The following is a 12,604-nucleotide window of genomic DNA, read 5'->3' on the forward strand; positions in this document are numbered from 1 at the left end:
TCGTGGGGGTGCCAAATGCAGGACTCACCATAAGGAGCCCCCACAACGGTGACAAACACCACGGCAGCCACGAGGACATAGAGGAGCGAGAGCCACCAGCCGAAGAGCAGCAGGTAGAGGACATTCCCACACGTCACCGTGGACCCTGGGGGAGGGGAAACACCGGATGGGACCCTTGTCACCTGCAACGGCCCAAATCCATGCCGTCACCGCACAGGGTTGTCCCCAAGGCCAGCCACCTCCGGAGCCCTGGATGACATTGAGGTCAGAGTAGAGCTCCTTGACGATCTCTGATCGGTCCTCCCCGGGCCGCGCTGTCACGTGGCTCTTCCATTTCTTGAAGCCAAACTGCAGAGATTTTTAAAATATTTTTTTTTTAGAGGGTGGCGGGAAGAAAAAGAAAACGTATTACAGCCATCCAGGAGCACCTGTGGGTGCCCCCACCCATGCCACAGCCACCCACATTATAGTTGTTGGAGAGCTTGTTGGCCTCCACGGCGTTTTCGGCCGTCAGGGTGCTGCAGGCAGCAGGACAGGGGGGACACAGCTGCAGGCGAGACAGAGGGTGACGAGGGTGTAGGACCCTTCCCCCCAGCACCCCGTGCCCAGCACAGCCCACGGTTGACCTTCCCTGGGGGGACACGGGGACGGTGCAGGTGACAGCCCAGGTCACCCAGGTCACCCTGCACGTTGTTGATGGCGGCGCAGTGCCGGTCACAGAGGGAGCCCCGGCGGGGGCCATCGCTGTCACCCTGGGGCTCGGTGGCCTCGGGGGCATCTGCGGGGGGGGGTGGGGGTGGGGGCTGGAGTCACACTGGGGCCATATCCTGCCCGGGCTCAGCACCACAGGACACCCAGGGGCTGCTGTGCTGGGATGTCACCCTGGTCCCCAAACCCCACAGGGGACACACAGAGCCCCCCGGGTGGTGCTCAGGAGGGGGGAACCCACCAGCCCCCAGGATGAGGAAGGGGAGGGGAATCCCCCCAGTGCCCAATGTGATGCTCAGGAGGTGGAACGCCGCTGGTACTCAGGATGGGGAGGACCCCCTCAATGCCCGGTATAATTGTCAGGAACGGGGGAACCCCCCAGGTGTGTCCCCCCACCTCACCGGGTGCATCCTGCGTGCAGCAGCGGCGGCGGGGGAGGCTGGACTCCCCCTCGCTGGCCATGGCGGGGTCTGTGCGTCCGTCGGTCCCTGGGTCCGTTCCCGGGAGGTGCGGGGCATGCGCGGGGCGCGACCCCCCAAAACCGCCCCCCCTTCCCACCGGGAGGGGCTGGAGCTGACCCGCCTCCGCTGGGGCCTGGGGTGCACCTAATAACGGGGTGCGCGGTGTATCGGGGTGAGGGGGGCTGGGGTGTACGGGAACCGGGTACACAGGGACGGGGGTGCGCGGGGATCCGGGCGGGGGGGGCCGCGGTGTATCGGGGTGCGCAAGGATGTGGGCTGCGCTTGGACAGCGGGCGTGGTATATCGGGGTGCAGGGGAACCGAGGTGCACGCTGTGTGGGGGTGCACAGGGTCGGGGATGCACGGGAATCGGGGTGCGCAGGGCTGCGTCACGCGGGAAGTGGGGGGTGCGGTGTATCGGGGTGCATGGGAACTGGGGTGCGTGGTGTATTGGGGTGTGCGGGGCTGGGGTGTAGAAGCATCTGGGGTGCACAGGGAGCGGGGTGCAGGGTTTACCCGGGTGCACAGTGCACCGTAGCGCACGGGGAGTGGGGTGCACAGTATGTTGGGGTACACGGGGAGTGGGGTGTGTTGGGGTTCACAGGGAGTGGGGTGCACGGTGTATTGGGGTACAGGGACTGGAGTGAACGGTGTGTTGGGGTGCAGAGGGCCTGGGGTGCACAGTGTATTGGGGTACACGGGGACTCGGGTGCACAGTATGTTGGGGTACACGGGGAGTGGGGTGCACATTGTATTGGGGTACACAGACTGGGGTGAACGGTGTGTTGGGGTATAGAGGGACTGGGGTGCACAATGTATGGGGGTACATGGTGTGTTGAGGTACACAGGGACTGGGGTGCAGAGTGTATTGGGGTGCACAGGGAGTGGGGTGCACAATATGTTGGGGTACATGGTATATTGGGGTACACGGGGAGTGGAGTGTGTAGTGTATGGGGGTACACAACGAGCGGGGTGTATTGGGGTACAGGGACTGGGGTGCACGGTCTATTGGGGTGCCCAGGGAGTGGGGTGCACAGTATATTGGGGTACAGAGTGTATTGGGGTATCCATGGAGTGGGATACGCGGTATATTGGGGTACACAGTGTATTGGGGTACACGGTGTATTGGGGCATTCAGGGAGCGGGGTAGACGGTATATTGGGGTACACAGTGTGTTGGGGTACCCAGTGAGCAGAGTGCGTGGTATATTGGGGTACCCAGTGTATTGGGGTACCCTGGGAGTGAGGTACACGGTATATTGGGGTACACAGGGAGAGGGATACACAGTATATTGGGGTACACAGTGTGTTGGGGTACCCAGGGAGCAGGGTATATTGTATACTGGGGTACCCAGGGAGTTGGGTACACGGTATATTGGGGTACCCATTATATTGGGGTACACAGGGAGAGGGATACACAGTATATTGGGGTACACAGTGTATTGGGGTACCCCGTACATTGAGGTACGCGGGGTGTGTGGTTTACGGGGGTGCCTGGGGACCAGGCGCAGGGTATTATCGGGGTGCAGAGTTATGGGGGTGCGCAGGGACCTGGGCCCCGGGGCTGCTTCTAGAGAAACACCCAGATTTAGGGCCAAAAAAAGAGAATTTCTGCCCATCAAGAGCCTTTCGCAGGCAAGTAACGGGGCTGGGGTGGGGGCGAAGGCAGGAGGCGGGGGGTCAAGCCCAGCTAAACCCGGTTCTTCCAAGTCCCCCCTCGGTACAGTGACGGATTTAGGGGTGCTGAACCCCAAGAAAAACCCAAACGAGCGTTTGCTAAAACAAACTCCTTTAATACAGGAATAGCCCTGCGGCTGCCGGGGGAGACAAGAATCACCAGTAACGGCCGGTTCACACCAAGAACCAGCAGCTCCCCCGGCCCCACAGAGATAAAATACAGTACAAAAAATATATTTTCTCATCCCAAAACACGTGGGGTTCCCCGCCCCCGCTGGAGTTCTCACAGCTTTTATGTACAAATGGGGGGTTTTTGGCAGTTTACGACTCAGAGACCCTCAGCATAGGGGAGGGGGGGGCTTATGGATTTTTACTTCCCTTAATATTTTTTTTTTTTAAACCATACAATTCTAAAGCCTTCATTTGCCAGAATTTACAAGAGATTCTCCTCTCCCATACATAAAATAGAAAAATATTTTTTGGGCAAATATTGAACAATTCTTCTTTGAAACAAACTCCAGTGGGTTTTTTGCCCCAAAAAGCCTGCGGGTTTATGGAGCCCGGGCTCCTGCCGAGGTGCTGCAGCTGCGTGTCAGTCCGTGAGGCTCCCAAAATCAGAGGTTATGAGCCAAAAAAACAGTGAAAAAAATCACTGGAAAGGTAAAGGAAGGGCAGAGCTGTGGTTGTGCTGGAGGCACGGGCCAGGGCAGAGCTCGCAAGGCTGCCAGAGGTGGATGGTGGGCTTCTTTTGAACAAAAAATTTAAAAAATTTAAAGACCCCTGAAAAATAAAAAAAATAAAAACCAAAATAAAATAAAACCCCAAAAAACCCCCAAAATCTCAAAATCCCCAAACCTCCAAACCCAAAAAAACGCAAAAATGCCTCCAAAACACCAAAAAACACCCAAAAAACTCAGAAACACCAAAAAAATCAAAAAAACCCCCAAATCCCCCCAAAATCAAAACACCCCAAAACCCCAAAACCCCCCAAACACCCCCAAACCCTCCAAAAACTCCCAACCCCCCCAACCCCCTAAACCGCAAAAAGAACCACAAAAAGAACCGCAAAAAAACGCAAAAAAAGGCGAAAAAACCCGCGAAAAAAACCCGCAAAAACAAAAGAAAAAAAAAACCGCAAAAAAATCCGCAAAACCCCCTGCCAAAAAACTGCAAAAACCTGCAAAAAATGCAAAAAGCCCGCAAAAACCCTCCCAAACACCTGCAAAAAAACCTGCAAAAAATCCTCCAACCTCGGCAAAAAACGGGATTTTCAGGCGGAGGAAGCGGCCGTTGGGAAAGCCACCGCAAAATGGCCTCACGGGGGGGCTGGCGGCGTTTTTGCCTCATCCTTGGCTTTTTGCAGAGAGAGAAATACCAGAAAAAAGACCAAACGTGGGTTTTGGCTGGGTTACCATCTCTAAACACTTGACGTGCTGCAGGTTTTGGAAAGCAGAGCAGGATCGGTCGAAAATTAAAATTCACTGGAGAATTTTGCCAGTTTGAGGGCGGAAGCTGCGCTGGGGCTGTGCGTGTGGTGGGGTTTGGGGGTTTTGGGGTTTTGGTGGGTTTTGGGCTTTGGTGTTCTTGGGGTTTTGGGCTTTTTGTATTTTTGAGGTTTTGGTGGTTTGGTTTTTGGGGGGTTTTGGTGGGTTTGGGGGGTTTTGGGTGGTTTGGGGGGGTTTTGGGGGGGTTTGGGGGTTTTTGGAGTTTTTAGGATTTTTTGGAGGGTTTGGTTTTCTTTTGGTTTTTGGGGTTTTAGCGTTTTGGGGGTTTTGGGCTTATTTTGGTTTTTGAGTTTTGGTTTTTTTGGAGGGGGGGTGTTTCAGGATCTTTTGGCGGTTTTGGGGATTTTTGGATGTTGGGGTTTTTTGGGGTTTTGGTGATTGTTTGGGGAACGTAAAAAGGCCTCAGACCAAAGCCTGACCCACAGGCCTCGAACCAAAGCCTAAACCACCAGAGCCTGACCCACAGGCCTCGCACCAGAGTTGACTTTTGAGTGAACCTCCCGACCAGCACCCTATCCGCATGAAATACGACCAGATTCCCTCTGAAAACTAGATAAAGAATCTCTATTTTTGGACCCTAAGGCAGCTGTTTCCTACAAGACAGGAACTCCTCGGATGCGCCCCGGATCCTGGCCAGACCCGGGATGTGCCCGAGTGAAGCCGATCTACCAGATGTTTCCACGCCCCTTTTTTTTTTTATTTTAATATGATTTGTTTGTTAAACTGTATAAAAGCAGGACCCTCAAACAAAACTGAGCCCGGGAAGAAGGGAGGGGTGAGGGGAGGTGTTTTTTAACGCTTCTCTCTGTCCCAGTCTGCCTGTTAAGTGTTGGTTTTGTGAGTGTTTGAATCAAAGCGATGTTCTTGCTTTCCTTCCCCTAACGAGTCTGGGTTTTGCCTGTTTTAATGGGTGAGGAAACCCCTCCCTGTCCTCATCTCAATTCCTGAGACTTTTTGTTTAAATTTTGTTCCTTCCCAGCGCTGAGGGGGAAGGAGCGAGTGAAGGGCTGCGTGGGGCTTAGTTACCCTCTGGGCCTAAACCAGGACAGAAGCTTCTCCCCAGGATTCTTAGGGACAAGCCCCGGGTGACAACACACATCGAGGATTACCTGATGTGGTATTTTAAAATAAATTGTTAGAAAATAAAGAGGAAGCTACTGCCTAGGTACGTATGGATCTTAAACAGATACTAAAAGTACTGTCTAGGAGCAGACTAAGTACAACATCATGGTCAAAGGCCAAGCTAAGGTTTACTGCCTGCACTGAGCCAGCCTGAGTGTCAACAGTCAATAAATGTGGCTAGAATTGAAAAAAAAAAAAAAAAACCAAAACAACAAATCAGACCCAAATCAGATTTCCTGACAGCCGGAGGACACCGCTACCACCACCGTACCTTGGGCAGGTTGTAGACGTGGCGCTGGTAGATCAGCTCGTAGTGGGGCGGATTGATGCTGCTCTGGTAGATGCAAAATCCGTTTTCATTCGAAGTGTCTGCACATGAAAAGTTCCAAAGGTGTCGGGGATTTCAAGGGTGCTGACGTGATCCCAGAGGCCAAGGGCAGCTCAATGTGAGCGCCGGTACCTGGTTTATCCGGTGTCTGAATGAAGTGTTGGGAAGTGAAGGTTTTGCCCTCGGGATATCTGGGGTGAGGCGGCAGCCTGGAGTCGAGGTAAGTGCAGAACACGTGCACGAGGATCTGGAAAAAATTAAAACAAATCTCACTTGGAATCCTTTGCGACTTGTCTCACCCATAAAAGCCAGTCTCTGATAAACCCAACCCCTTCTCCCGACCAAGCCTTTCCGATCGAATCAGTTTGGTTTCTTTACCTAGTTGAACTCTCTGCTGCTTCTGTTCTTCGTTCCGAAGGAAGGTGTGCAGTGCCTTGAGGTCTGTCATATAATCTTCTTCGCCCGTAGGAGAATTACACAGACCGGGGGAAGAGCGGTAACGAGACCTTAAGCTGCTGCTTTCCACTGGCCCAACGCTAGTGGGGGACAGTGACCCGCTAGGAGAGGAGCTGCAGCTGGAAACCTTGGGCAAATTAAAAAAAACGCTTGTATCATATAAAGAAGACAGAATTCCACCTTGATTTGTACACGACATGAATATAAAAGACTCTTGTTTGGGGTTTGGGTTGGTTTCTTTTGGTCTCCTTTGCGCTTACAGTTTGATTTCTTGTTTTTGCTTTGTTCCAAAACAAACCAGCTGCTCCAACCCAATGAGGGAAAAAGGACAAATCCCGATACGACAAACTGAGATCTGCTTTGCCAAAGGAGCAAAGACACACACAGACAACTCTCCGCTGGCTGCTGCTCCCCTTCAGCAGCACAGGGCACCAAACAAAGACCCCAACTGTCCCCTCGGGAGCTGGCCTGGTCCTTACCCGACTGAGCTGCTGCCTGGGGAATAGGTTCCAGCACTGCCGTAAGCAGCGCTGGTGCTTGACAGAGCCCGTCGTTGAGGGCTGTACCCTGGGGTACAACCGGTAGTAAACTTTGGACTGGCGCTAGGGCAGCGGGACGGGCTGGAACTCAGCACACTCTGGCCCTGGATCGGAGGAGAAGGTGCCCAAGACGGGGCTTTCTTTGCCGCCAGCTCACGCGCTGGAGTTGTTTGTACCGCTGCAAGGAGGAAAAACAGAATCAGCATTGTGGATGCAGCAGCCCCAAACTCTCCTCCCCCCTTTAAACGCAGACACAACGCTATCTTAAGGCAATTTAAAGAAGATGCTAGAAGGGACGCTAGAAAAACTAGTGTCCCTACAGAACTCAGCAGTCAAGCCACTGACAGAAAAAAAGAGAAGACTGAGACACAGGACCACAGCTCAGCACGAATCCTGCAGCTTCAGATTTCAGTTCAGTGTTACCAGGCACCTTGCGTAACCCAGGGGGGTTCTCTATTCCATCAGCTCCTCCACCTGCCTACTCTGGGCATCTTTAGGCATTGAATGTCTTAATTTATCTCTGCAAATAAACACAGGAGATGCTTGAACCTTGTTGTTGCAGCATTACAACCATCTGCTGCCCATTTCCTGGGGGCAGACTAGCAGAGTGCAATACTACCGTGCTAGCATTTTGCTTTTGGTCTATTTACCTTGTCAGGCTCTTTTCAGAACTTTGCTTTGATCTTCAAAAGCTTTCTGAGCGTCCACTCTCTAGGCTCATTTTCCGTCTTCACACGAAGGTCTGTCTGTCCCTCTCATTTGGTTCTCGTTACCCAGCGTGACAGCAGTAGGACATCAAAACAAAATATAAACCTGCGCTCTCTGCCTTGCTCCTAGTTCCATGGATAAGTCACAGATTCCTTGTCACACCTCACAGTGTTCAAGTCTCTCTCTGTCCTTCAGCAGCCGCTCTCATCCTGCCCTTTTTCACCGTCTGTGTGTTTGTTTCCCCTCCAGTTCTCCCCACAAACACTCATCAAATTATCACTTGACGTTGTGAGTTTTAATAGGCTGCGGGTAATTCAGTTCACCGCTCCTGTCAGATGAGGCCATTCAGAACTCACTCCACTAAAGAATCCCACCGCTGAGAGAGACACCATCTTGAAACAAAAAAAAAAGAATTAAAAAAGATTGCCGGAGATATTTATTGCACCCACCTGCATTCTGCAACCCCAGCAGGGTCTGCTGGCGAGGACTCACGACCAAGCTGGTCGGTGCCACCGTGTATTTGAAGTCCACCCAGAAATCAAATAAGGCATTCAGGCTGAACAGAGATGCAAGTGCACGTTCTAGAAGAAACAGAGAAGTTTTTACTGCAGCTTGAGCATGGGAATAACAAAAGTGGATTGTTTGCAAACATGGGCATATGCCTATTAAAAACAGGTCATTGTTAGTGCTGTCAATAAGTACCAATTTGGGCAATACCTAAGATTTCTTCACCTTTTTATGTAAGAACCATTGGAGATAATTTTCCTTTCTATATTGAGATCAATTTATACTGCTACAATTGAATATTTAAAGACAGACAGTCATTTTCCAAATCGACTACAATTAAGTTTCACAGTCTTTCTCAAAAACCGTCTTCTGTCAAATCATCTGTCACTCATCTCATGATTTTTCTCCTCCTCTTGCTTCATCCTCTAATCATATTTGATACAGCTGGCTTAGAGTCTGCTCCTCCCAAACAAACTCGAATTCTTGTGAAATGCCATCCACGCCCACGGTACGACACAGCAGTAAAATCTGCCGTGTTCCCCAAAGCCTTACTCCACACATTAAACAGATTTAATGCACCAAATAAGTTCTTCCTACCTAAGAAAGCTGTTAACACTCCTTACCTGTCACTAAAACGGAAGAAATTCCAAGTTTCAAGGGAGATAGCAGAAAGCAAACCAAAGTTTTGGTTTAAATTTAAAACTAACAAAAAAACCCAATTAAAAAAAAAAAAAGCTGGTTTAAGGACCACCTCTCCAGCAATAAAACTGAACAAGTGAATAAAAGAAAAGAACCCTGAAAACTAATTTAAATGCTGCAGCAACTCACCAATATACCAGAGTGGCCAGTATGTGATGTTGTAATAGGAGCTTATGAGTTTTCCAGACCTGAAAAGAAAAAAAAGAAGTTCTCATTTTGCAACCACTCAGTCCCAGGAAAGATTCAGGGAGATACAAAGGAGGAGGCTTTGCTTGTTTGACTCAGATGTAACAATTAACGCACATTTCAGTATAGATCATGCCTGCGAGAGACACATTAAGGAGCCCCCAGGCCAAGACCACTTTCCGGGCTTCAATCTCCTTCCTCATCTTGACGGCCCTGTCGATGACGGAAGTTGCTGGACTCTGTTCTGCTGCCATGATCTGTAACCACAAACACAGAGAAATGACAGAATTTGACGACTTTTGCACAGTAAGACCCTCAGTCAGCACATGAGTAAAGAAAAAAAAGCAGTAGTCTAAAACAGACTATGTAAATGGACTTTTCCTTTAGGCAGATTCATGTTTAGCATATTTATTAAAAAAAAAAAAAACCAAACAAACAGATTCTTTTTACCAGGAAAAATAGGTAATATTTCTTCAATGAACTCTACTGTCAGCACTGTCACCTCATCACCTGACGTTTTCTTCTAGTCCCGTCACCAAAATATGCTACTCTTCCTTCCTGCCACTCACTTAAAAACTTGTCACATCATTCGTCACTAGATGGGAACATAAATAATTTGCTTTCTGGGACAAATACTTCACGTATACATTACTGCCTTCTTACTGGTACAGCGATTCAACGGTGAAATAGTGAACATCAGGATTACTGGGAGAATTCTACAAGAGCACATTGCCTGGTAGTTTTTTTGACAGGGTTTCATACGCTTTCAGCCCCAAGACTTCCCTTCCCACACTGACAAATGTAGCGACCCCGAGCTGAGATCCTCACCCCCATCCTCACACTCCCAACCTCTCTCCCTGAACCACGTCCTCCTGCAGAAGCAGAAGCTGCACTGTTAGGACACTGAAATCAAAGGGACATTGGATTCTTTTCTACTCGCTGAGGGGGGCTGGGTGTGGGGTGTTCACCTCCAGACTGAACTATGTCCTGCCATGTCCCCTGCCCTCTTCTGCTAAGGCACAGGCATGAGGGGAGGCCTCACCCTGACACCCCAGCAGGCGCTGACCCCAGGGCCACACAGGGAGGTCCCCCACACCTCCCCTTGCCCCAGATCCCCCAGCTTCCCCCACGCCATCCCCTCTGCCACACACAGCCCCAGCTCCCCACGGCACCCTCCCCCCAGCCCTGTCACACACAAACAACTGCCACAGCTTCCCCTGCCACGCACAGGGACCCTCGGAGTTCCCCCTGCACAGACCCCACTGTCACACGCAGGCAGCCTCCACAGCTGCCCCCAGCCGCCACCCCCCACACCACCCCGGGGGGTCTCCACAGCTCCCCCCACGGCCCCCCACTGTCAGAGGAGCTGCCTCATGGTTCCCCTCAACCAGACCTCACCGTTACACACCGGCAGCCCCACAGCTCACACCCCCCTCACACAGAAGAGACCCCACACCTCCCCCCATCCCGACCCCTGTCACACACTGGTGCCCCCACATCCCCCAGAGGCGGCGGCGGCCCCCCCACCCCGGGCGCGGGTTGGCGTCCTCCGGCAGCCCGGCCGCCCCCCTTAACCCCTCGCCCGCCACCAGGTTCACTATGACACCGGCCGCCCCCCCCCCCCCGCCCCCGCTTTCCTCCAGCAGCAGCTTTGCCGCCCGCGGAAGGCAGGCGGGAGCCTTTAGGACCCAGCGGCGTCCCCGCCGGCTCCGTGCCCGGCGGCACAGGAGGGTCCCGGCGGTCCCCCGGCAGCGCCCGGGGGAGGCGTGGGGGGGAGCGGCGGGCGGCGCGGTCCCAGTAATCCCCCGTGTGCCCCAGTATGTCCCAGTGCCCCCCAGTACATCTCAGCGATCCCCCCAGTGCCCCCCAGTATGTGCCAGTGACTCTCCTAGCGCTCACCAATATATCCCAGTACATCCCAGTGCCCTGCAATACATCCCAGTAACCCTCTCTGTGCCCCCCCACTATGTACCAGTGACCTTCCTACTGCTCCCCAATATATCCCAGTATGTCCCAGTGCCCCCCAGTATGTCCCAATGATCCTCTTAGCGCTCCCTAATATATCCCAGTATGTCCTAGTGTCCTACAATACATCCCAGTAACCCTCCCAATGCCCCCAGTATGTCCCAGTGACCCTCTTAGCACTCCCCAATATATCCCAGTATGTTCCAGTGTCCTGCAGTACGTCCCAGTAACCCTCTCAATGCCCCACACTATGTACCAGTGACCTTACTAATGCTCCCCAATATATTCTAGTATGTCCCACTGCCCCCCAGTATGTCCCAGTGCCCCCCCAGTCGGTCCTAACAACCTTCCCAGTGCCCCCCAGCACTCACGGCCAGCAACAGGTTCAGCTCGGCGCACAGCAGCAGGACGTCGGCGGTGACGGTGGCCACACGGGGGATTTGGGGACTCCCCACCCCGGGGGGGAAGCTCAGCCCCTTCCCTGTCTCCTCCGTGTACCCCAACAGCCACAGCACCCCCCGGCCCCCCTGCGGGGGAGGCGCACCGTCACTGGGGGGGATTTGGGCTACGGGGAGGGGGGGGAATTGGGGTGTCCTGTGGGGAATTGGGGTCCTACAGCAGAATATTGGGGTGCTGTAATGGGATACTGGGGTGATATGAGGGATACTGGGAGTACGGCGGTTGTATGGGGGAATACTGGGGTGCTATAGGGGATATTGGTGTGATACGGGGGGATTGGGGTCCTATAGCAAAATACTGGGATGCCAGAGAGGGATATTGGGGTTCTGTGGGGGATACTGGCGTGATACAGGAGATATTTGGGTCCTATAGCAAAATATTGGGGTGCTTGCGGGAGATATTGGGGTGATATTGGGGTTCTATGGGGGATATTGGGGTGATACGGGGGGATTGGGGTCCTTGAGGTTTTGGGGTGCCAGTGCGGGTTTTGGGGTACCTGCACGGCGTCGACGGTGCCGTGGCAGACGGGGTTCCCGAAGCGGATGGCGCGGCAGTGCCGGGGGGGCCAGGCTGCAGCAGGTTCCGGCCGTACTTCTCCAGGGTGCTGAGCGCCGTCCGCAGCCCCCCAAACCCTGCGGCTGCCCCCCGGCACCTGAGGGGGACAGGGAGGGTCAGGAGGAGCCCCCAAACGCCCACCGCACCCCCACATCCCCCCACTCCCCCTCCCACCACCCCCCATACCCCCTTCCCCTCTATTTTGGGTGCCCCCCCGCATTTTGGTGCCCCCCCTCCCCCCCGCGTACCAGGCAGAGGTTGTTATGCAGCAGCAGGGCCCCGTCCAGGTGCTGACACTTGTCTTGGGGGGCCAGGGGACCCCCAAAATCGGGCTCAGCTCGGCCGGCGTCACCTCCCTGGGGGTCCCGGGTCAGAGCCGCCTCCAGTGCCGCACGCAACGCCCCGGGATCGGGCGGGGGGGCCCCTCGCTGCCCCCCGGGGTTCGGGGGGGACCCCCCTGGGTCGCGGGGTGCCCCCTCGGAGCGGTCCACGATGGGCGGGCACCCCTGGGAGGACCCCGCGGTGTGGGGGGAGCCCTCAGGATCTCGGGGGGGGGGCCCTCAGAGGCCTCCGGGATGGGGGGGTACCCCCCCGGGGTGTGGGGGGAGCCCCCTCCGCCGGGACGAGGGCACTGGGCTCGACCTCTTCTGCCATCACCTGAGGGGGTGAGAAACGGGGAGAAAAAGGGAAATTTGGAGGGGGGGTGATAGAGAAAATAACGAGTTAACGGG

General features: G+C 54.0%; 1 protein-coding gene across 5 annotated transcripts; it reads right to left on the bottom strand.

Moving 5' to 3' along the window:
- Window positions 1–2,939: 2,939 nt before the first annotated feature.
- LOC141932073 (transmembrane protein 209-like) lies at window positions 2,940–12,433 on the bottom strand. Of its 5 annotated transcripts, XM_074845064.1 has the most exons (11): window positions 12,122–12,433; window positions 11,815–11,970; window positions 11,231–11,386; window positions 9,012–9,151; window positions 8,838–8,896; window positions 7,952–8,083; window positions 6,735–6,972; window positions 6,178–6,382; window positions 5,932–6,046; window positions 5,743–5,840; window positions 2,940–3,624 (listed from the first exon to the last, which is right to left on the bottom strand). In XM_074845064.1, the coding sequence occupies exons 4-8, from the start codon at window positions 9,146–9,148 to the stop codon at window positions 6,307–6,309; spliced, it is 642 nt and encodes a 213-aa protein (XP_074701165.1). In that variant the 5' UTR covers window positions 9,149–9,151; window positions 11,231–11,386; window positions 11,815–11,970; window positions 12,122–12,433; the 3' UTR covers window positions 2,940–3,624; window positions 5,743–5,840; window positions 5,932–6,046; window positions 6,178–6,306. The 5 variants fall into 5 exon arrangements, with proteins under 5 accessions (XP_074701165.1, XP_074701164.1, XP_074701163.1 ...); XM_074845063.1 differs by having other exon boundaries at window positions 2,940–5,840; XM_074845062.1 differs by having other exon boundaries at window positions 2,940–6,046.
- Between the last annotated feature and the right edge of the window lie 171 nt (window positions 12,434–12,604).

The sequence above is a fragment of the Strix aluco genome, chromosome 19, assembly GCF_031877795.1.
Source record: "Strix aluco isolate bStrAlu1 chromosome 19, bStrAlu1.hap1, whole genome shotgun sequence".
Lineage (NCBI taxonomy): Eukaryota > Metazoa > Chordata > Aves > Strigiformes > Strigidae > Strix > Strix aluco.